Consider the following 23,927-nt stretch of genomic DNA (forward strand, 5'->3'; position numbering starts at 1 on the left):
CTCTTCAAGAGTAGTACTTTTCATTTTTATTTTTGACAAAACTTTTTTTAATTGCACTTAACTTGAATGAGAACTTCTGTGTGCTAGTTTGTCGACAAAACAAATTGCGCCATCTAGTGGTCAACAATACAAACCGTCCTAGAAATTAGTCACTTTTTAGTCATCTAAGAGCATGTTTCTCTACGAATACGTGTGTTATTCCTGTTGCAGTTAATTACTTACTAAAGGGTTCCTCTTCATGTCAAAGTCTGTAGAGCCCACAAACATAAAGCGAGTTAAATGAGTGACTTGGAGATTTAGCCAATAGAAGCGGGGATACACTCAAGATCCCGCCTTCTTCTTGCGCCGGCCGTCCAATCATATTGCGATTTTGTAGATTTTGGGCGGGATCTTTCCATCCCAGAGGAAGGTAACAGGTTGCTCCCAACGCCGCACAATGAAGTTCTTTCTCTGTCGTCAATTTGCGTGTTTTCGTGCTTGTTTTTGGATGTAAATGAGTGAAAATAGACTCGATTTTCCTTTTGGAAAGCAACACCAAGAACGCATACGAGCAGGGAACGCGGCAAGAATACCAGGTATTTTTTTTCTTTTTTTTTTCGCCCTAAACGTTCTTGTTGCCAGAAGGCTACAGCAGACGAACTGTCAAGAAGAGTCACTTTTTTGACTACAAGTTTATTTACTTGGACCAAATCAAAATCCTCATTCAGCGTTTTTTTCTGCTTGCTAGCCCATTTGAATAATTCGATTAATGCCAACTCAAAATTAGAATACATTCCTCACGTGTGGAATATATATTTCTCGTACGCCGTATTTTAATTGTATCTAAACTGTTTTAAAACACAAAAACAACTCACAATGTAAGATTTGGAATCAGGAACGAGTAAAATAACAATTCACCTGTCGTCTTTTGGGCCTTTGTGACGGGGGGGTCGAAACACTTTTAGACAACAGATACGTTGTTTAATTGACCTATTTAGGAAAGGCATTTTAGTCGGTGTTGCACAGTTAATCAGTAAATCACCGCACCAGGAAAATAAATCATCAATGTGGCTCATTTGACAGGTAGGGAACAAACATGATATGGTTGTATTGACTATTTCTGAGTATTATGATAAGAGGGAAGTGGTCAAGTAGGTAGACTGTTTCATAAATCTCTCTCTCTCTCATACACATACAAAAGACAAGCAAGTTCACGTGGAATGTAAGAACACGGAGTGTGCGTGTGTGTTTAACCGATTTGAAAATATTGTGATTTGTATACTGGTAAAGTTCCTTCTTTGTGCCAATGAATAGGATTTGCTTTTAAAGAGGACTATGTCTGTTTGTCATTAAAAACATAGATCACACCGTTACTGTTTCCATCTGATCACTACATTGATTAAAGGGGTTTCATTGTCACCTTCTTTCCACACTCAATGGCAGGTGACTCATTGACACGACATTTCCAAAGCGGAAAAAGAATGCTGTGGTTTCACTTCGCTCCACACCTTTTTTAATGACGCAATCATATTTCCCCCATCTGAAACTGAGAAGAATGTGTGAGGGTTCATCAAGAATGGCTGGTTCCGTGAGCATCGAAGGTGGTGAAGTTTTTTGCCTTGTCTTTGGTCTATAGTAGATGCGGGGGCCTCACAGAATGTCAGCGTACCTCGAAACACCAGTTCAGTGACTATCAAAAGACTAAGATAAAAGGTGTGTTGCATGTCCACAATCCATCCTTTCTAGGTCAGGTCACAGGGACAACAATTAAAGTAGAAAAAGCCAGAGTTGCCCTTCCACAGAACCACTAAACAATTGTGAAAAATATTGTAATGCAATTGTGATTTTATATGAGATTTTTGTATCTGATCCTCTTCCCATAAATATGTCTTTATAGGCTCTCAGTCGTACAGGAATGGTCCACCGATGAAAAGGTTTCTTCAGCCGTCATCTGCACTTCTTTGAAGGTGTCGGACGTTTTGCTCCTCATCCAAAGAGCTTCGTCAGCAAACTAAAGTTGCCTTATATATATATCCCTAATGGACAGAGGTGGCGATCTGGCAGAGGTCTGGCACCGTCACTTCTGCCCATTAGGGCTATACAGTATATAGGGCCAGAGTTGCCAGCACAACTTTAGTTTGCTGACAAAGCTCTTCGGATGAGCAGCGAAACATCCGACACCTTCAAAGAAGTACAGATGACGGCTGAAGAAACCTTTTCATCTCTTCCCATAAAATATATTAATAGTTTGTTTTACAATCAACAATGTTACATTTATTTTACATAAATATTTTCATTTTCAAAATTGGGCTGATAAATGTCTCATGAATTCACGTCAGAGTTATCATCGACAATGTGTTTACGATAAAGTTTGACTTCCAGTCTTGCAAGGGTTCAGTATTACAACTTCACAAAATTCTACCAAACAAGTGTCTCAGAAACAGATCAGCCAGTCATAAATTGTTGTTCAATAACATAACTAAATATGCGACTTTATCGCTTCAGCTTTTCAGACTGGAGGCGTTCGGCATGACGCTGACGTAGACCCGTTAACTCATTCACTGCCAGACGTGCAAAAATGTGTCCAGACCAGTGCCTGGGTTTTTGTCATCGTCGCTCGAATTCCGGAACCCACTGAATATTTAGTTTTATGACTACATTAACATTCAATGCAGCATAAGAAACCTTAGACTCTCTTCTTTCATCAGAAAGAAACAGTTAATTCCTAAATTATATGGGTCTGGAGTTATATGAGCTTGAAATGGGGTCAGCTGTCCAAAATGTAATGCAATACATGCATATTGGTTTATGTAGCGCTTTAACAACAGCTAAAGCTGTCACAAAGCGCTAACATGGAAGAAAGGGAAATGATGCCCCTTGTGGAAAAGAAAAAACATTGACAGAGGCCATGGTCAGTGCTTTATCGACACCCAAACAAAAATAAATACACTGTAAAACCCAACAAGTTGAAAGTACTCAATTTTTTTATGGCAACTGATTACGTCAAAAATTTTGAGTACAGTTTACTCAAAAGTTTTGAGTAACCTGTAACCTGTTTTGAGTAACCTGTACAGGTTACTCAAAACTTTTGAGTAAACTGTACTCAAAAATTTTGACGTAATCAGTTGCCATAAAAAATTTGAGTACTTTCAACTTGTTGGGTTTTACAGTGTAAAACCCAAACAAATTCAGGAATGGCGCTCGACGTTATATATTCAATTCCTGAATAAATTTGCGAACGGCAGTGAATGAGTTAATAAAATACACATCTTAATATAAATATTAAAAAAAATCAAACCAAATGAATATAGTTTTACTTCCTCATCAAATCACAGCTATTGCCATTCCAAAAATGCATTCTACTGCCCCAAAATTTTTATTTGATTTTGATCGAATGTTCACTGTGGTCCAACACTTTAGTCTACGGATTCGCTTCATTGAAATAAACTGGAAATCGGGGATGCGCAAACAGACGCCCAATTGTTGTAACAAGACAAAAACAGAATGAATAAGCACGGGAAGCGGGGCATTGGGGGCTCTCTTGTTTAGGCATTCTCAGAATTACTGCCCTCGTTTTCCACCCCACATCAGATGGACAATAAGATGAGTTACCCCCACCTTCACCCCTGCCCCTCTCTCAGCTGCTTCTCAACGTCATCGATCGAATAAATGACTCAATATAAATATCATCCCTGCAATTACCGTATTTTCGGGTGTATAAGGCGCACCCAAAAGCCTTCATTTTCTTCAAAAGATGACCCTGCGTCTTATACACAGGTGTGCCTTATATGTGAAGTAATATTGAGCTACAACATGTCTCGCAATGACTGTCAGCAGCCACGACTCTATTTCCTCCTGTAGAAGAAATATAGACGCTCCCCAATTTACAAACGAGAAATGTTCCAAACGGTCGTTCGTAAGTTTCAGAAGCCCCCCCCCCCCCCCCCTCGTAGTGTCACCCCAAGACGTCTTGCATTGATGGAGAATCAAAACAATGGCTTCAGATTCTGAGAATATGCTTTCTTGTTTCTCATCCAGTTATGAATATGATTCAAATAGTTCTGAAGAGCAAAGCACACATGTTTGCAATGATTAAAGAATTTATTCCGTGCCTTTTTGAGGCAATAGGGGGGAAATGTATCCCAAAAAAAGAGGCAGAAAATGGTGACAAAGCTCAGTGTATGGAATTAATCCGCCAGTTTCCACAGGCTGATTAATTCCTTACATGGAGCTTTGTCGCCCTCTTCTGCCTCTTTTTGGTGCAACATGAAGTTCAGACCAAACAAGTACAGCAAAATGCATTGACGTGATGGAAGGACTGCTACAATGTGTCCTTTTTTCGGTCAGGGGCGTTCCTTCAGTAGCGTAGGGTGAGGACTCGTCACCAACTCAAAAACAAGACTTCCGGAATATTCAGCGCGAGTCTTAAAACGTAAAATATAGCTATATGTGGTGGAATCTTTGTAAAATACGCTCAGTAGAAGTCATTTGAAGCCATTTTACAAATTATGGACACAATTTGTCCAGAGACGTTGGTTGTCCTTTAAGGCTTGTATCAGTAACCTGTATTAGTTTGTACTGAAAAATAAACATTTCATAATATATATGTTCTATAAAGATATGTACATGTACAACTGGAGAGAATACTACATATGTTAGACAGAGAGGGGGGAGAGACACACACACACAATATGTACATGTATGTAATAAGATAAATAAAATGAAGTTTAACTTCGCCATACAAAACCTAACCTACCGCATCTCTCTGCGAACATTTTTCGACATACCCACAAAAATGTTCGTATGTACCAATGTTCGTAACTCGAATGTTTGTAAGTAGGGGGGCCTCAATAGTGCGTAACACCACCCTCTACTGTTGCGCCCTATCATGTTGTTTGGATTGGATTGGATTTGCCTTTATTAGTCTCACAGTGGAGAAATTACTGGCATATCCATGCTGCCGAAAAGGCGCAACCGCTCAGCACAGTCTCCTCCTTGATGAATGTCATGGTCAAAAATGCTGAAAAACAATCCGTATCCATTCCACACGACGCACAACAACACAAAGTGACAAAAGAAAACACAACCAAAAAAAGCAAGGCTCATGAGAGCAATTGCTGAAGGGCTGCCTACTCGGGCGCCATCTTGAATTTATGGTTATGGATATAGTGTTTGCCTTATATTTGAGAAATGTATATACTATATGTGGCTTTTTTCATTCATTGTGATTGCGCCTTATAGTCCGGTGTGCCTTTTATATGGAAAAAGGTTTGAAAATGCACCATTCATAGCGTGTGCGCCTAATACACCGGAAAATACAGAAAACTTGAAACGCACAGTATGGCTAGCATCCTGAGATGCCATCAGCAGCTCAGGGTATCTCGTGATATTCCGCCGGTCAGCATTTGTTAGCGTTTGTTCGACCTTGCAGCAAAGATGGAGCGGCTGCACAATTTGTGCTTGGCTGCACAAATGAGATGCAACAGCACTTCCTCTGAAGCTCCCAAAGGGCGGAAAAGAAATCGACTAACAAAATTTCATGATGCAAAGTCACACCTCATTCACTTAGATCTTCTCAAAGGTCTCTTGGGTATCCCCCCCCTCCACTAAACTTTCTCTGAAGTTATATGCAATGTTTGCAGTTTTTATGATTAAATATCATGATTAATCCCAATCTTCACTGCGGCTTGAAGTACGTATATTGAAATCTGGTACTGCATTTATTTTAGGGATGTTCCATCATCCATTTTTTCTAACCAATAAACAATACAATCATTCTAGAGTACTCACTGATACCATGTACCACCGATACTCGTATAGAATTTTACATTTTCAGAATCAGAATCAGAATCATCTTTATTGGCAAGTATGTAGAACACACAAGGAATTCATCAACATATTATCAAATCAATTTGAACAAATACTTGTTTCTTGTGTACATAATTACTGACGTATCTAATCCCTGCATTGTAGTATTGTCAGAATTGTGTTTTATCTCTATTTATTTGCTTATGTATTCATATATTTATTTTTTGTCGATTTATTTGTTAATTCATTTATTGCTTTCATATCAGTGGCTGATATTGACAGCCATCATCATGTATTTCGTTTTTCTACTTTCATTCCTTTCATCACTTTGCTGCTGTGAAATGTAAATTTCTCCACTGTGAGACTAATAAAGGCATATCCAATCCAATCATGATACTTGACACCTTGAAAAAGGGCTGGTATCAGCCTGATCCCGATATTTGCTATTGATACTCAGCCATTCCCTACTTTATATTGTTTCTTTCTTGTGTACATGATTTATTAACGTGTCTAACCACTGCATTGTAGTAGTGTCATAATATTAATGAATTAATGTATGTTTGTCTATCTATTTATTCATGTATATGTGTTTTTATTTCTCTATATATTTGCCATTTATTTATTTATTTATCTATCTGTATACAATATTTGTTGGTGTATTTATTTATTTATTGCTTTAATATCAATGGCTGTAATCGACAGCCTTCATCATACCGGATACCTTGAAATAAGGCTGGTCGGTATCAGCCTGATCCCAGTATTTGATATCGGTACTTGACCATTCCCTGCTTTATATTGTTTCTTTTTTGTGTACATGATTTACTGTGTCTCTCTCTTTATTTGCCTATTTATTTAGTTAGTTAGTTATTTATTTAGTTATCTATCTATATGTTTATTTATTGGTGTATTTATTTGTTTATTGCTTTAATATCAGTGGCCTATATCAACAGCCTTCATGATACCTGATACCTTGAAAAAAGGCTATCGGCCTGATCTCGATATTTGATATTGGTACTCGACCATTTTCTGCTTTATATTGTTTTTTTGTGTACATGATTTACTGCATCTATCTATTTATTTGCCTGTTTATTTTTTATTTATTTATCCATATTTGTTTTTATTTATTGGTGTATTTATTCATTTATTTATTGCTTTAATATTACTGACTGATATTGACAGCCTTTATGATATCTGATCCCTTGAAATAAGGCTGGTATCGGCCTGATCATGATATTTGATATCAGTACTTGACCATTCCCTGCTTTATATTGTTTCTTTCTTGTGCACATGATTTATTGTATCTATTTATTTGCCTATTTATTTATCTTTCTGTTTGTTTGTTTATTTATTGGTGTATTTATTCATTAATTTATTGCTTTAATATTGGTGGCTGATATCGAAAGCCTTCATGATACCTGATACCTTGAAAAATCGGCCTGATCCCGATATTTGATATCGGTACTTGACCATTCCCTGCTTTATATTTAATGACCACATTCCGTATTTACGCACAACTGCACAAGCAACGGGATCAGGGTAGCCATGAATGAATACAAATATGAAATATTGCATGAAGGTCAATTTACCCAGAACTGATTATTTTCCCCATGGGGTTCACGACAATATCTAATCATATTTGACATAAGGACGAATATGACTACTGTATGATCCGTCAGCAATGGCGTGTATGCGTAAACACGTATTGACTTGCTATGGTACATTCATGCAAACTGTGTCACTTTACAAAAAAAATGGAGATGAATAAGCAACAAAGGGGTGACACTTTGGTTGTTGTCAGTAAATGAGATCAAAAGTAAGCTAGCTCAACTATGTGGCTCGGTTGCTTTGCTCAGGCAAAAGTGATACAAGGGTGTGCGCTTTCAGGTTAATCACTAATGCGGTACTTGGAGGACAAAGTCCATGCAAGCGTTAGTGTCCATGAACATTGTGTCCTTCCTTTCCCTGCTGTTTTATTAGGCAACGTTTAGACTTTTCACGCTCGCTGGTAGACAAGGTGTAACTTATTTTTCCCTTCTGATACATTTTTTTTCTTGAACAGAGCTCAAATGTCATCATGCGTGACAGTGGTTCGACGCCAGAAGGCGATTTTCTGAAAATATGTGTAGAATCCTGAATTGTAAAACTTGATTTGACGGGGTCAATCCATTCTATTTTATGGTCATTTTTTGTAAAATAACATAAGTGTGTAATCTGATTATTTTAGATTGTTTCTCAACTACGATATGCAAATAAAATCAGGCAATTAACTCATTCATTGCCAGACGATGCAAAAATGTGTCCAGTCCAGTGCCAGGGTTTTTGTCATTTTCAGTCAAATTGCAGGACCCACAGAATATTGAGTTTTTGTCATTGTCACTTGAATTCCAGGACCCACAAAATGTTGAGTTTTAGGATTCCGGTACATAAACATGCAATACAGTGTTAGAAACCTTAGACTCTGTTCTTTCATCAGAAAAAAAGAGTTAATTCCTAAGTTATATGGCTCTGCAGTTCTCTGAGCTTGAAATGGGGGTGGCTGTACAAAATACAATACATACAGTACAAATCAATATATAGCACTTTAACAACAGCTGAAGCTGTAAAAAAAAAAGCGAGAACAAAGTTGAGGCCCGGGGGCCAAATCTGGCCCACTACATCATTTTATTTGGCCCACGAAATCAAATCAAACTTGTGAAATTCCTGTTTGCTAAAGTCCGAACCAAAATTTCAACTTGTCTCATGTAAACAACAACAGTCATTATTTTTTTACTTTGAATACTAGTTATTCATTAACTAATTCACTGCCAAACGATGATGCAAAAATGAGTCCACTCCAATGCCAGGGTTTTTGCCATTTTCACTGAAATTGCAGGACCCTCAGAATATTGAGTTTTAGGACTACATAAACATTCAATGCAGCAACAGAAACTGTAGACTCTGTTCTTTCATCCGAAAAAAAAGTTAATTCCCAAGTTATATGGGTATAGAGTTATCTGAGCTTGAAATGGGGGTGGTACAGTACATATTGATATGTATATAGCGCTTTAAAAACAGCTGAAGCTGGAACAAAGCCCTAGCATGGACCCAAGGCAAATGATGCCCCTTTGTGGAAGGCAAAAACTGCCAGAGGTTTGACCAGCGCTTTATCGGCAGCTCCCGCAAGGAAAACCAAAACCTGAATAAATTTGGGAATAACATCGAATGAGTTCAGAATTTAAATCCACTAATCTGATCTCACTGACAAGTTCCCATCTGATTTTTCTGTTCTAGTGTTAAAATCATGAACACATCCTCCTCCGAACGCAGCACTTCAGTGGACCACGGTGTCCAGATCCGCTTCATCAATGACCTGCACGACTCCCGAGGAGTTAGCGGAGGGCACCTCGGCTCTCAAACCAGGCCCAAGTCTCAGACGTCCTCCAAGTATGGTGTCGCAGTCCGCGTTCAAGGCATCGCCGGAGAACCGTACGTTGTCCTGAAAGACGGCAAGAAGGGGGACTCTTACGGAGTCCAGCTCAGGACCAATTCTGGCTACAGTAGCCTCCCCCGCAGGAGGGAGAAGGGCGAGTTAACGGTCCAGGAGGCTGATGACCATGAGGACCGAGGAGGTGCGTTACGCCGGGCTCAATCCCACGGATCCCTCCTGGACAGAGACGGGGAGGGAGTGGTTGGCGATCAGGAGTTTCAGCTGTCTAGACCTCCAGGGGATGGCAAATCCGGCAGCTACGGGAATCTGGACAGCGGTCTCGCGGCTCACAATATGTGGAACGGTTCATATCGGGCTAAAGTGAATGGCTCTGTGGGGTCGCTGAGTGACAGGAGGCATTTCTCTAGCGCCCCCCAACAGTCGCCCGCTGCCAACCACCCGGTCAACAGGTTGGAGGACAACAGGAGCCAAGGTCCGCAACGAGGCTTGTCGCCTTCCCGGGATCCCCGAGCCAACCACTACGACTCGTCCTCGACTCACAGCAGCCCGGGACGCGGCCACAACGTTCCCAGGACCGTCCCCGCACGCTCAGCTCATCAGCAGCCATTAGCGGGAAGATATGTTGCCGTGGAGACGCAGCCACTGGTAAGAAGGACGTTTTTCAGTGTGGCTGGAACTTTTTAGTTTGAAGAATATGTTTGTTCCTGTGTCTGAAGGTGACCCCCGACCTTTTGATGGACCAGAGCAAGGAGATGAGCAGAGAGGAGGAGCAGATCATGCAGTCCATATACAACATCCTCAGAGAAGGGTTTGTGAATGTTTTATTTTCTTCTTTTGGGTCGCTTACAGTGTCAAACTTTGTTTTTTTCACTGTCTCTTTCTCTCGCTACCTCTCTTTTTTCTCTTTCCCTCTTTATCCCTTTCTTTTCATCTCCCTCCCTCTCTATTCCTCCCACTCTGTTTCTGTGTCTTTCTCTCTCTTCCCCTACTCTCTCTTTCTCTTTTCCTCTCTTTCTCTCTCCATCTCGCTCCCTCTTTCTTGCTCTCTCCCTTTTCATCTCTCTCTCTCCCCTTTCACTTTCTCTCTCATTTCTCTCTCGTTCTCTCTCCCTCTTTCTCTCTCTCTTCCTTGCCCTGTAGCTCTCTCTCTCTCTGTTTTCCTCTTTCTATCTCCATCTCGCTCCCTCTCTGTTGCTCTCTCTCTTTTCATCTCTCTTTCTCTCTTTTTCTCTCTCTCCACTTGTTCTTTAGCTCTCTTCATATCTCTCCATCTCTCGCCCTTTCTCTCCATCTCTCTCTCTCTCTCTCTCTCTCTCTCTCTCTCTCTCTCTCTCTCTCTCTGTTTCTCTCTTTCTCCAACTTTCTTTCTTTTCCTCTTTCTTTCTCCCTCCCCTCCCCCCTCATTTTCTCTCTCTCCGATCAATCTCTTTCTCTCAAACTCTCTCATTTGCTCTCTCTCCTCCCTCTCTCCACCTCTCTTTTCCCCTCTTTTTCTCTCTCTGTCTCCCCTCTCTCTCTCCCCCCTCTGTTTTTTTCTCTCTCTTTATCGCTCTCTCACCTCTTTCTCTCCAACTCTCTCTCTCTTTCTTTCTCTGTCCTTTTTGTCAACTATGCTTTTCTCAGTAACAATCAAACAAACAAGTAACAATCGAATGTGATTCTTATCTCTTCTTTCTTCTCTTCCTCAGGACCAATGCCAGTGATGTTACCATCAAGCATAAAGTCAAGATGATCTGTGAGAGCATTCAGAGCCTTCAGGTCTGCTTTTTCGATTGCCGTTTTTATACTTTGGTTCCTCCGGTTAAAGAGTTAACAAGTCCGGGCCTCTTCATCTTCACCAGCATAAAGAAAAGCCCGTGGAATTGATGAAAGAAAAGAGGGTGCTTGAGAAGAAGGTGGCGGAGCTTCAAAGTGCCGTTCAGGAGGCCCGAAAAGTAGGTGGAACATGCCTACTATAAGATATTGGTGAAAGGAAATGATCGCAGCACCCAAAGGAATGATGATGTTTCAAGTGTTTATGCCTTTTTTTGCAATCAGGAGGGCTCGTTATACTGTCGAGTGTGCTTGAAATTAATCCTCGCATTAATCCTTTAAATCCTCTGCGTTGGTCAGAGGTACACGCATGCACGCACATTCACACAGGCTAATGGATGTAACTTTAGTAATCACTCATTACATATTGTCCTCTTTGGCTCTTCGGTCCCATCACTGGAACTTGGTCAGTTCTTTATCTTTAATAGCCCGTAATAACATCATACATTTTGCATATTGATCTTTGGGTAATTGCCAGTATACTTCACATTTGATCCAAGTGCATTGTTTATGCTTTAAAGCCATCCTGGTCCATTGTTCTGATTAATTTATCATCTGTGTTCATGTGCAGGCCTCTCTTAGCCGATCCGATAAAGCTTTGAAAGCTGAGCTGGACTCCTGCGTGGATGCAAATCTGGAACTGGAGGAAACGCTGGCCCGGAAGCAGAGAGAACTCAATGAAACACAGTCTGAGTAGGGAACATGAGATTCACACATGCATACAAGTACAGTGATTCCTCAGTTTACGAACTTAATTGGTTCCCATAAAGTGTGTGTAAGGCAAAAAGTTCATCTGTCAAACATTTATTTCCCATAAGAAACCATTAAAAATGGGAATAATTTGTTCACAGGTCCCCATAAAACATAATTTTCTACTAAATAAGCCTTAAAACTACACAAACTATACCTTATTTTTAAGTATAATAAATGTGCTATTGTATTGTAATTAAAGAAATAAACTGTACTATATAATAAAGTCGTTTTATTTACCTTTGTGATGGTAGTTGTCAATGTATAACAAACTTCCAGGTTGCCTCTTGATGATGTCTGAGTGAAGTTGCCGTGCTTTCTCTGCGATAATACCCTCACTCACAATGTCCCCTGCTAGCTGCTTTTCCTTAATCCAAATGAACAGACGTTTTTCAACCTCTTCTATTGCCTGAGACCGTTGCTGAGACAACACAAAAACACCCTTAGACACACGCAGCAATGGTTGACTTAGCATAATGGTACTGGGACGCTAAGTCACACAAACACACACTTCGTACGTGATTCTCGATGATCTTCTTCTGCTCGACCGTAATTTTGTTTTGTGTCCTCTTTGGCTGAACACTAACCTGTGGTGGGGTCTTTTTCGGTCCCATGATAGCAAAAGTATCCTTGATAACAAATCATGTATGCACTCAAGGAAAAGGGTGATGAAAACACATTCGCCAGCCACCGTGATGTTCCGTGTGGTTCGGTTTGTTTGCCGAAAACTAGTTTCTATGCCAAGATTATATTCTCATGAATTTAATGTTTGTAAGGAGAAAGGTTTATAAGCTAAAGTTTTTGTAAGTTGAGGTATCACTGTCCATAAGAGTAGCTGGAAAAGGTTTTGCGCAGGGTGCAGAGGGTCCAGTAGGATTTTCCACGGTTTTTTTTGTCTTGATTCTTTCAGTGTACACGTCCTCGAGAGTGAGTAGGTTAGTACAGAAAATATGGTCCTTTTATCATATTTATTTAATTTTTCACACAAAATATCCGTTTCATGTCGCATCTAAGTATCACTGTTTTCGAGGGAGTATACATTTAAAAAATTTACTTGTAAAGCCCAAAGTTTCTCATCCACAAAATATTTTCCCTTGCAGACTGATGCAACTGCGAATAGAAAGAGAGAATGCCGAGGCTCGTGCCAGAGGGATGGAGGACCAACTGGCCGGCCTCCAAGATGAACTGAGAAGAGAAAATGGCAACAAGACGGTAAAACAACAACAACGGGCATTCACACAGAGTTGTAAACTGAGCCTGGTGGGCGGCTTTTAAAATGTGGCATCTCCCGGGAATGTTTTCAGGACGTAGTGTCTCTGGAGGCGGAGTTAATGGAGGCCTGTTGCCTGAAGCAAAAGCTAGAAGAGACTCTACACCAGCGTGAGAGGGAACTGACGGCGCTGAAGGGAGCGCTGAAGGATGAGGTGGCCACGCATGATAAGGAAATCGAGGCGCTGCGAGAACAATACAATGTGGACGTGGAGAAACTGAGGAGCAGCATGGAGCAGGTGTCTCAGGTACACATGCTGTGTACACGTGCTGTGAAGATTTTATTTTACTTTTCTGTCACAAGAGGGATTTTTTTTACATTATGCACAACTGTCATTTCTTGTGCAATAATCAAATTTTAATTTGTATTTTTTACATATATTTCCCCATTTGACGCATTCGTATGATTTAGAAAATATTTATGTTTAAATGTTGGGTTAGGTTGGAACGGATTAGGCCATTTACATGGAAAACGTGTCTCAATTTACAAATGTCTGTGTTGGCTCTCGGTCGTACAGGCGTGGTGCATCGATGAAAAGGTTTCTTCAGCTGTCATCTATACTTCTTTGAAGGTGTCGGACGTTTTCGCTCCTCATCCGAAAAGCTTCGTCAGCGAACTAAAATTTTGCTGGTGTACACGCACACACACACACACATACACACACACATATATATATATATATATATATATATATATATATATATATATATATATATATATATATATATATATATATATATATATCCCTAATGTCCAGGGGTGGCGGTACCAGACCTCTGCTTCGGGATTTTAGTTTGCTGACGAAGCTTTTCGGATGAGGAGCGAAACGTCCGACACCTTCAAAAAAGTACAGATGACAACTGAAGAAACCTGTTCATCAATTTAAATTGGTAATTTTATTTTTGTAAAAGAAAATTGGAGACAGTTTATCAGCTGATTGGGCTTTTGTCACAAACTCACATTTTATCGCCAGTCCCAAACATGGACCTCTATGAAATATTCTCTCCCTTTCTGTCAAGTCTCACGCTGGGATTGAGGCTGAGCGCTTACGTGTCAATTCGTCCGTTCGGACTCTGCAGCAGCAGTTGGAGGACTGCAGGGATGAGAGCAGCCACTGGATGGAGCAGTATCACAAAACTAGGGATGAACTTCGCTCTATGAAGCAAGAGTAAGTTCAAGGATTTGTCGTTTATTTGTTTTCTAACTTTGTTATGCAATCCTGGGAAATAATAACTGCTTTTTTTGTTTCTTTCCACTTTAATTAATGTATCCATCTCTTCTTTCATCCTACCTGCTCAATATTTCGCCTATCTCCTGTCATAGTGATACAGGGCATCCGTGAAGTGTTGTGGAAGTCGCCATTTGTATAATTTTGTCTGCAGATATGTAAATCTGCAGCTGTAGTATCAAGTCTAAAGTTATGGGACACTTTACTGCAAATCAAACGCATAGTTTTTTTTTTTGAAACTTTTCACGAGCTGAACTCAAAAGGATTACAATCATTTTCCCCAAATACAAAAGATAACTATATTTCAAATTTTGTTCACAAATGTCTAAATCTGTGTTTTCCATATTGACTGTATTTAATCCAAAAGCTGTTAATTAAACAAATAATCATACACACACGCACACAATTACACACTTACACATACACTCATACGCATGCACACACACGCTTACACGTATGCATACACACTTGCACAATTCTACATTTACATATATACACACATGCAAACACACATACATACATACACACGCGCGCACACACACAATTACACACTTAGACACATACATGCACATATATCCACACACGCGCATACACACTAACACACATGCAAACAGACACACACACACTTACATACCGACGCACAGACACACATACACAATTAGACACTCACACAATTACACACTTACACACAAACACTCACATGCACACACCACTCACACACACACACCACATATACATACACACATACGTATTTTCACGTATATTATTGTTCACAAAAAAAAAGAGTTTGATAAAATGTGTGTTCACTTTTCAGACTCCTCCAAACCCGCCTGGAGAAAGATGAGAGTGAGGAAGAGCTGAAGGAACTCCAGGACAAAATGAAAACCATCAAACAGAAGATGCCAGACCCCAACCAAACGCAGACTCTAAACCAGGTACTGGAGTGCCCTCAGACACACGAAGGCTCATCTAAAAAGAGAATTCTAAGCATCTCGTTGGTCATCCCCTTTGCGCAGGAGCTCGAGCGACGCAGTGCCGATCTGCAGAAGGCAAAGTCAGAAGTGGAGAAGCAGAGAACAGAATTTGACAAGAAGGTGATGGAGATCATCTCAGTTAAAAAAGCTCATCAAGAGCAAGAGGCAGAACTCAGGTACGAGATTGACCGACTAAAGAACCAACTGCAGAAGGCCAAGGAGGATTTTGCCAAGATCCAGGAGAAGAACAAAAAGGTTAGTTGTTAATGAAGCATTTCTTGACACACGTTTTGTCTTTTTTTTCTAAATTCTTCCCTCATTATTTTGTCCCCCAGCTCCCAGACCCAGCCACTTTCTCAGAACTGCAGAGGAAGCTCAGTGAAGCACAAAATGATATCAGCCAGCTCAAAGAGAAACTGTCATCGTCTGAGAATGAACTTGAGGCCAGTCAAGCCTGCTTGAGAAGGTCTCAGGCGGACCTGAAGGCTTTTGAAGACACTCAGAAGGAACAGACGGAATCTCATACACGTCTCAAAGAAAAACTATCTCGGTTAGAGGTAAGATATCAACTTAAAAGCCTAAAATCGCTCAAAATATTTGCGTTAAACTGTGTTGCGGTGTCTTCAGGCTCAACTGCTCGCCAGCAATGCGCAGACGTCAGAAACCGAGCTGGCCCTCCACAACGAAGTGAGAGGCCTGAGAACTGAACTGGATGAGGCGAAACGAAAAACCTCCCGCCTGACTCAAGAGCACCGTGAACTCGGCCAGCGTGCGGAGGATGCAGAGAGAGAAAAGGAGGCACAGAAACAGACCGTCAACCAGATGGAGGAGCTCAAACGACAGCAAGAGAGAGCTCTGGAGAAAATCAACAAAGAGGTAAGAAGAAATAATCCAGAGAGGATTAGGAAGGGAGAGACCAAAAAAATCGATATTGTGATCTTCTCAAGCACCAATCTTATTGTTGTACAACCAAAGTAAAAATCAAAATATGAATGACATTTTAAATAAGAGGCGTCCCGGTAGTCGAGTGGTTATCACGCCGACTTCACAGTGCAGAGGTTGTGAGTTGAAATCCTGCTCCGGCATCCCGATGTGGAATTTGCATGTTCTCCCCGGGTCCGCGTGGGTTTTCTCCGGGTCCTCCGGTTTCCTCCCGCATTCCAAAAACATGAATGGCAGGCAGATTGAACACTCCAAATTGTCCCTCGATGTGAGTGTGTGAGCGAGTGGTTATTTGTCTTTGTGTGCCCTGCGATTGGCTGGCAGCCAATTCAGAGTGTCCCCCGCCTAGTGCCCAAAGACAGCTAGGGTAGGCTCCAGCACCCCCGCAACCCTCGTGAGGATAAAGTGGTCAGTAAAATGAATGAATTAATTTTAAATAAGTAAAATTAAAGGAATGAATGGATGCACACTTTTTACCTTACACACTCTGTCTGGGAACCAATTAAGTTCGTAAGCCAAAGCCCCACTGTATCATAATTGATTAGCTTGGATGGGATCCGATTTAGCCACAAACTAAATAACAAGTCCCATAGAAAATTGAACGTAAATTTATGGGTATTTCATTTTCCAAAATATTGATTTTCTTTTAATCACACCGCTAATCACTGACATCTTCGGCAAAATGTCATATTATAGCATATTGTGATCCCCTACCGGGATAGATGGAGGACATTGATTTGCTGTAGCGATGAAGGGAAAAGCCAAAAGGAAAAGAAGAAGAAGATTGTGATCCCCTACTGCTACAGAATGCTCACTCGCCAACACAAAGCACCAAATTAATCCCTTCTGTTATCCCTTCTTTGCCCCCCCCCCCCCCCTGCCACTTGACCCCCTTCTTGTCCAACTGTCAGTTTGAGTCTCTCACCGTGTCCTCAAGAGCTCAAGTGCAGGATCTAAAAGTTCAACTGGAGGAGCAGAGAGAGCGCACACGCAAGGAAATTCAGGAAGTACAACGTCAAGGTAGCGACGCTCAAACCGAACTGGATAGAAGTCACACAAATGCGAAGCGACTAGAGGACGAGGTGGGTAACAAACACAAAGAACTCAAAGCAAGATGAACAGCCAGTTTGACGTGACCGTGCGTCATGTGACCGTGACTCCGTGCAGCTGTCACGACAGAAGAAGGAACTCCTGCTTGCGTGCGAGGAGAGGGATAACCACCAGCTGGATAAAGAGATGCTCACCAACAGATTGCGCCACCTCGAGGCAACGGCAGAGACGGGCAAAAACGGCCTCAACGAGAAAACCAGGGAGATTCGTGTCCTTGAGGTAAATAATGTACATCTGTTTGTCTCTGTGGGATGCGAGGGGCATGCAAGTGGAATAATAATGAGAATACAAACGAGCGCTAGTGGAATAAGCCATATGGGAGCCCGAAGACAACATTTTCAGTGTCACTTCACTAGAATACAAGAACTGTTTTGACCCCATCAACCTCTTGATGTGGTATGCCTTATAGTTGGAAACTTTTATGTATTTATATATAATATTTGGAACACTTTTTTTCATTCATTGAAGCCTTATATATGGAAGCAATTTGAAAAGACACCATTCATTGGGTGTGCGCCTTCGACTCCGGTGCACTTTATACACTGGAAAATACGGTACATATTCCATTCATTTTCTATAGCTTTCCAGCCAAATACAAGAACACACATACTGGCTTGGCTTGAATATAAGACGGTGTTTTTTGCATTGAAATAAGACTAAACAAGTCGGGGTTGTCTGACAATTTCCTCTTCCTTTCATAACTTTGCTGCTGTGAATTGTATATTTTTCCATTGTCAGACTAAGGAAAGTTAATATAATCTAATCTATTCGAAACTAATCGTGGTTTAGACGTTATACTCATGCTGGACGCTAGATGGCGACAGATACCATTGAAGTTAATTCTGAATTTGACTCCCCAGGCCAAAGTGAACCCCTATCAGGAAGAATTAAAAAAAAATAGCGGTTGCACAAATAAGAAAAATCTAAATTGCAATTGCACGAAGAAGAAGAAGCATGAAAAAATAGCAGTATAAAAAAACATTACAAGAGATAACAGAAAAACGTAGGGACAATCTGGAAAGAAGTGGTTCAAAAATTGGCCAGATAATTTATTTGGGAATTGAAAATATGACATCTGTTCCCGAATGTTTTTTTTTTCATGCTTGCTTGGGTGCCGATAAAGCGCTGGCAATGGCCTCTGGCAATGTTTTTTTTTCTTTCCCACAAGGGGGCAGCATTTGCCTTTTGTCAATGTTAGCATTTTGTTACAGCTTAAAGGACAACCGACGTCACTTTTTTGTTTCTTAACTGACATCAGAAAAACGTTTTATAGCATCTAAAATACCCAAAACACGCAGTATGATTTTTTTTATTCAAATGCAAAACACCAATAAAATGACGTAAAGTGTGACTTAAGTGACTTAAATCTGCAAACAATTGAGCTGCAAATTGGGCATTTTCAGAAAGTCCCGCCCCCAGTTTTGCATTGCTGAAAAATCAAAACAATGGCTTCAGATTAGGAGAATATGCTTTCTTGTTACACATCCAGTTATGAATATGATTCAAATAGTTCTGAAGAGGAAAGCATACAAGTTTGCAATCGATTAAAGAATTGTTTCTGTATCATTTTGAGGCAAACGGGCGGGGGGGAATGTCGCACCCGAAAATGGCGACCAGCTACCGTGAGGAATGAATCAGCCCGTTTCCACAGGCTGATAAATTCCTTCCACGGTGCTTGGCCGCCCTCTTCTGGCGGCTTTTGGGTGCAACATCAAGGTTTTCAGACAGACAGTACAGCAAAATACATTGACGTGATGATGGACTGCTACAATGTGTCTTTTTGTCGGTCAGGGTGGGGCGGTCCTTTCATGACGTCACGTACGGACTCACCAACTCAAAAATAAGACTTCCTGAATACTCAGCGCGAGTCTTAAAACGTAAAATATAGCTATATGTGGTGGAATCGTATTAAAATACGCTCAGTAGAAGTCATTTGAAGCCATTTTACAAATTGTGGACACAACTTGTCCGGCGACATCGGTTGTCCTTTAAGCTGTTTTCAAGCGCTATGTCAACCAATATATATATGTATTGCATTGTATTTTGGACAGCCACCCTCAATTCAAGCTCATATAACTCCAGACCATATCATTTAGGAATTAACTATTTTTTCTGATGAAAGAAGAGCTAAGGTTGCTAACGCTCTATTGAATGTCTATGTAGTCCTAAAACTCAATATTCTGTGGGTCCTGGAATTCGAGTGACAATGTCAAAAACCCTGGCACTGGAGTGGACACATTTTTGAGTAAAGATATTAAGATGAGATGAGGCAAAATAACATGCTTTTTCTTTCAAATATATTATCATTTGGGGCCACAGGGAGGGGTCCTCTGCCCCCCCAACCTGAGAGTAGGGTCAGTCTTAAAAAAAAAGAGGGGTCATCTTATCAGGGCCGTCTCATATTCGGGCCAATATGGTAGGCAAATTCTTATTGCTTGACAGAACATGTCATAGACGCAGACAAATATTTTGTCATTATTTTAGTCGCAATCCGTATTTCAACACTGTCGAGATGTGTCCTCAATTTCAGGACAAGTTGAAGCGTTTGGAGTTGGAACTGGAGGAGGAAAGAAGCGGCGCCGAGATGTTGACGCAGCGCGTGTCCAGAAGCAGGGACCAAATAGACCAACTGCGTTCTGAGCTCATGCAGGAGCGCTCATCCAAACAGGACCTCGAATTGGACAAGAACGCCATGGAAAGACACGTGAGTTCACATCAAAAAATGAACAAGTCTACATTTGTCTCCCTTTTGACATATTTGATTGTGTCGCTCCAGCTTAAGGAGTTGAGGGGTCGTGTGGTTGACATGGAGGGCCAGTCTCGTTCCTCGGCTGGGTCCTCTCAACTGGAGAGCAAAATCCAGGAGCTTGAGGAAAGTCTCCGCTCCGAGGACAGGTACTGTTGTTTGTCTTGTGACCAAAAACACTCAACAACGAAATCCCCCAGTAAACAATTGCAATATAAAAAAGTAGAATTCATTCATAGGCACGTCATGTAAATCTCCCCCCCAAGGTGCAAGATGTGTTTCTTCCACACTTAATCTGTCCAAATGTCTTTTTATTGCGCTGAGGTACAGAAGTCTTAGACCACAGGTGTCAAAGTCAAGGGCCGGGGGCCAAATCTGGCCCGCCACATCATTTTATTCGGCCCGCGAAAGCAAATTAAACTTGTGAAATTGCATGATGCCCGCTAAAGTCAAAATTTCAAATTGTCTCACGTAAACCACAATAACCGTAATTAGTTTTTCTTCAAATTTGAGTACTAGTTATTCATTAACTCGTTCACTGCCAGACGATGTGCAAAAATTAGTCCATTCTAATGCCAGGGTTTCTGTCATTTTCACTCAAGTTGCAGGACCCACAGAATATTTTGTTTTAGGTCTACATGAACATACAATGCGGCGTAAGAAACCTTACTCTTTTTTTCAGCAAAAAAGAGTTAATTCCTAAATTATATGGGTGTGGAGTTATCTGAGCTTCAAATGGGGGTGTCGGAACAAAATACAATAGAATACATACATATTGATTTATGCAGCCCTTTAACAACAACTGAAGCTGTAACAAAGCACTAACATGTACAAAAGGCAAATGCTACCCCCTTGTGGACAGGAAAAAAACATTACCAGAGGTCTGATCAGTGCTATATTGGCACCACCAACAAGAAAGAAAACAACAAATTCCCAAATAAATTTGGGAATGGCAGTAAATTAGTTAATCTGTCCAAACGAACCTCAAAAAGCCCTTTTTTCCACGCCACAGAAGCCTTCGACCAATGGTGTCAAAGTCAAGGCGCGGGGGCCAAATCTGGCCCGCCACATCATTTTATTCGGCCCGGGAAAGCAAATCAAACTTTTGAAATTCCATAATGCTCGCTAAAGTCCCAACCAAAATTTCAAATTGTCCCATGTAAACCACAATAACAGTCATTATTTTTGTGAAAAACTAGTTATTTATTCATTTGTTGTGCTACTACTTATTAATTTGTTGTGCTCTAATGTTTTCCCCAAATTCATAACGCCCCCCTCCCCCAAGAAGAAACCGTAACTACAATGTTCTGCAAAAAATGACTGAGAGCCTTGCCTTAGATTAAGATTGCTTGTATCTCTTTATCCACCTTTTTAAGGGAGAAGAATTCACTTTTGGCATCCCAGCGTCGTCTGGAGAGGAAGCTTAAAGAGCTAAACATGGTGATGGATGAGGAGAGAGAAACGCACACTGAACATAAAGACCAGGTCAGTGCATACTGTGTTTATCGGAACTTCTGAAAGAGGAGCCGAGGGCTTCTGACCCCCGCCCACCCCCGACCCATTTCTCTTGCTTTGCAGCTTTCTCTAAAAGTGAAAGCTCTGAAGAGACAAGTGGACGAGGGCGAGACGGAGTTGGAAAGGATGGACACGCTGAGGAGGAAGGCTCAGAGAGACTTGGAGGAGCAGTTGGAACTGAAAGAAGCCTTGCAGGCACGGGTCACCGCTCTGGAGACTGAACTCAAGTAAGTTTTACTTTTTATGTATTTAAATTTTATGAACACTTACATGTTCATTTACCTCAACAGTTCATTAATAACAGGGGTGTGTTAAACAACACCTGTTTTCCATGACGCCATTACCCGGACGCCATTACCCTTTAAGATCTTTCAACAGATGCCGAAATAGTGACTCAACAGAGCCTCAGGGGTCACCATCATGCTACAGTATTGTTATTTGCCATGGCCACCAGGGGGAGCCCTTTCTAATGTCCTGATTTGAGTAATAATAATACTGTCATAATAAGAATACATTTCATTTGTAAGCGCCTTTCAAAACTCTCAAGGTCACTTTACAGTCACTGGATCAGTCTTTATGTGGGTGAGCAGCGGCAGCCACATGCACCAGTGTTCACTCAACCCGGAATAACTCAAATAAATAAACAGCTAGCTAGCTATAATATAGCAAGCTAGCAAGCCAGCCAGCTAATAAATATCCAGCTAACTAGCTAGCTAGCCAATGGATAGCTAGCACGTCGGATAGATAGCTAACAGATAGGTAGCTAATAGATATCCAACTAGCTAGCTAGCTAATAGCTAATAGCTAGCTAGCTGGATAGATAGCTAACAGATAGCCAGCTAATAGATAGCTAGCTAGCCAGATAGATAGCCAACTGATAGCCAGCCAGCTAGCTCAACAGCCAACAGAAGCTTGATTTGCTTTCACGGGCCGAATAAAATGATATGGCGGGTCAGATTTGGCTCCCGGGCCTTGACTTTGACACCGGTGACTTAACTCATTTACTGCCATTCCAAAATTTATTTGGGAATTGAAAAGCGTGACGTGCAGCGCCATTCCCGAATTTGTTTGGGTTTTGTTTTTTCTTGCGGGAGGGGTGCCGATAACGCGCTGGTCGGACCTCTAGCAATGTTTTTGCCCTTCCGTGAGGGGGCAGCTTTTGCCTTTTGTTCGTGTTAGCGCTTTGTTACATCTTCAGCTGTTTTTAAAGCGCTATATGAATCAATATTTATGTATTATATTGCATTTTGTACAGCCGCCCCCATTTCAAGCTCAGATAACTACAGACCCATATAACTTAGGAATTAACTCTTTTTTTCTGATTAAAAAAGAGAGTCTAATGTTTCTAAAGCTGTATTGAATGTTTATGTAGTCCTAAAACTCAATATTCTGTGGGTCCTGCAATTTCAGTGAAAATGACTAAAACCCTGGCACTGGAATGAACACATTTTTGCACATTGTTTGGCAGTGAATGAGTTAATATGATCATCATTTTTTATTTGCATAAAAGTGCTGCATCATTCACAAACCCTTCAAAATATTGAAGAAATATGCAGGATACCCTTCTAGAAATGTTCTAAACTGAATTGTTGCATGTTGCAGACGGAAGAGCAAGGCCCCCATGCGCTCCGCTTTGGATTCGTCTGCTCTCAGCTCAGACGATGACGACAGTATTTACGACTCGTCCACCATCGCGTCCATCCTCGCTGAGGGCAACCTCCAGACCAGTTCTTGTTGAAAGCGTCGTAGCACAACTTTTAGACGAACAAAAAATTGGTGCGACAGTTGCACTAAAAGACCAGGTGGGAGTGTTGTCAAGGTTAGTGGGGTGAACGTCCTCCACATGGGAATGAATTGAAGGAAGCCAAACTTCCCGTGTTCAAAGTGGTTTCCTTCACTGCATACGTATTTATGCAAGCGATATTTAGCACAGAAGTAGACTGAAAATGAACCCTGAGTACACTTTTTTTTCTCTTGATATCGTGTTAATTTTAAGACAAAATAACCAGCGCTGCACTTTTCCTATGCATTATTTTTACATGAAGTCACATAATACACAATGCCTTAAAATTAATATCATGATCAAGACTTTTTAATTGTATGTAACATGCCTAATTGTATTTGTTAAGTCTTCAATTGATATCCGGTTTGAACAAATTAGAACATAATAATGACATTTGCTGCAATGTGTTGTTTATTTTTGTACGTTAAAGTCAGGTGGGATATTCGTAGGTTTGTATTTTAATTTGCGGGTGTTCGAAATGTATCATCACGATTCTGTGATTGCTGTTGGGACAAAATATTTCACAATTTTTATCTCTTTTGTAAAAAAAAAAAATCCTTCACTAAAAAGGCATTTTTCATGA

At 40.9% G+C, this 23,927-nt stretch overlaps 1 protein-coding gene across 2 annotated transcripts; it reads left to right on the forward strand.

Annotated features, from left to right (window-relative positions):
• Positions 1–402: 402 nt before the first annotated feature.
• Positions 403–23,927, forward strand: cgna (cingulin a). Of its 2 annotated transcripts, none has more exons than XM_088999194.1 (20): positions 403–575; positions 9,058–9,859; positions 9,931–10,022; positions 10,903–10,972; positions 11,056–11,148; positions 11,598–11,719; positions 12,877–12,988; positions 13,081–13,293; positions 14,126–14,214; positions 15,089–15,209; positions 15,291–15,503; positions 15,584–15,805; positions 15,876–16,124; positions 17,102–17,272; positions 17,358–17,519; positions 19,831–20,004; positions 20,077–20,195; positions 21,423–21,531; positions 21,625–21,788; positions 23,164–23,927. In XM_088999194.1, exons 2-20 carry the CDS (start codon positions 9,068–9,070, stop codon positions 23,297–23,299), a joined length of 3,423 nt encoding a protein of 1,140 aa, XP_088855320.1. In that variant the 5' UTR covers positions 403–575; positions 9,058–9,067; the 3' UTR covers positions 23,300–23,927. The 2 variants fall into 2 exon arrangements, with proteins under 2 accessions (XP_088855320.1, XP_088855319.1); XM_088999193.1 differs by having other exon boundaries at positions 404–575; positions 14,066–14,214.

The sequence above is a fragment of the Hippocampus bargibanti genome, linkage group LG06, assembly GCF_051943395.1.
Source record: "Hippocampus bargibanti isolate YZ-2025 linkage group LG06, ASM5194339v1, whole genome shotgun sequence".
Lineage (NCBI taxonomy): Eukaryota > Metazoa > Chordata > Actinopteri > Syngnathiformes > Syngnathidae > Hippocampus > Hippocampus bargibanti.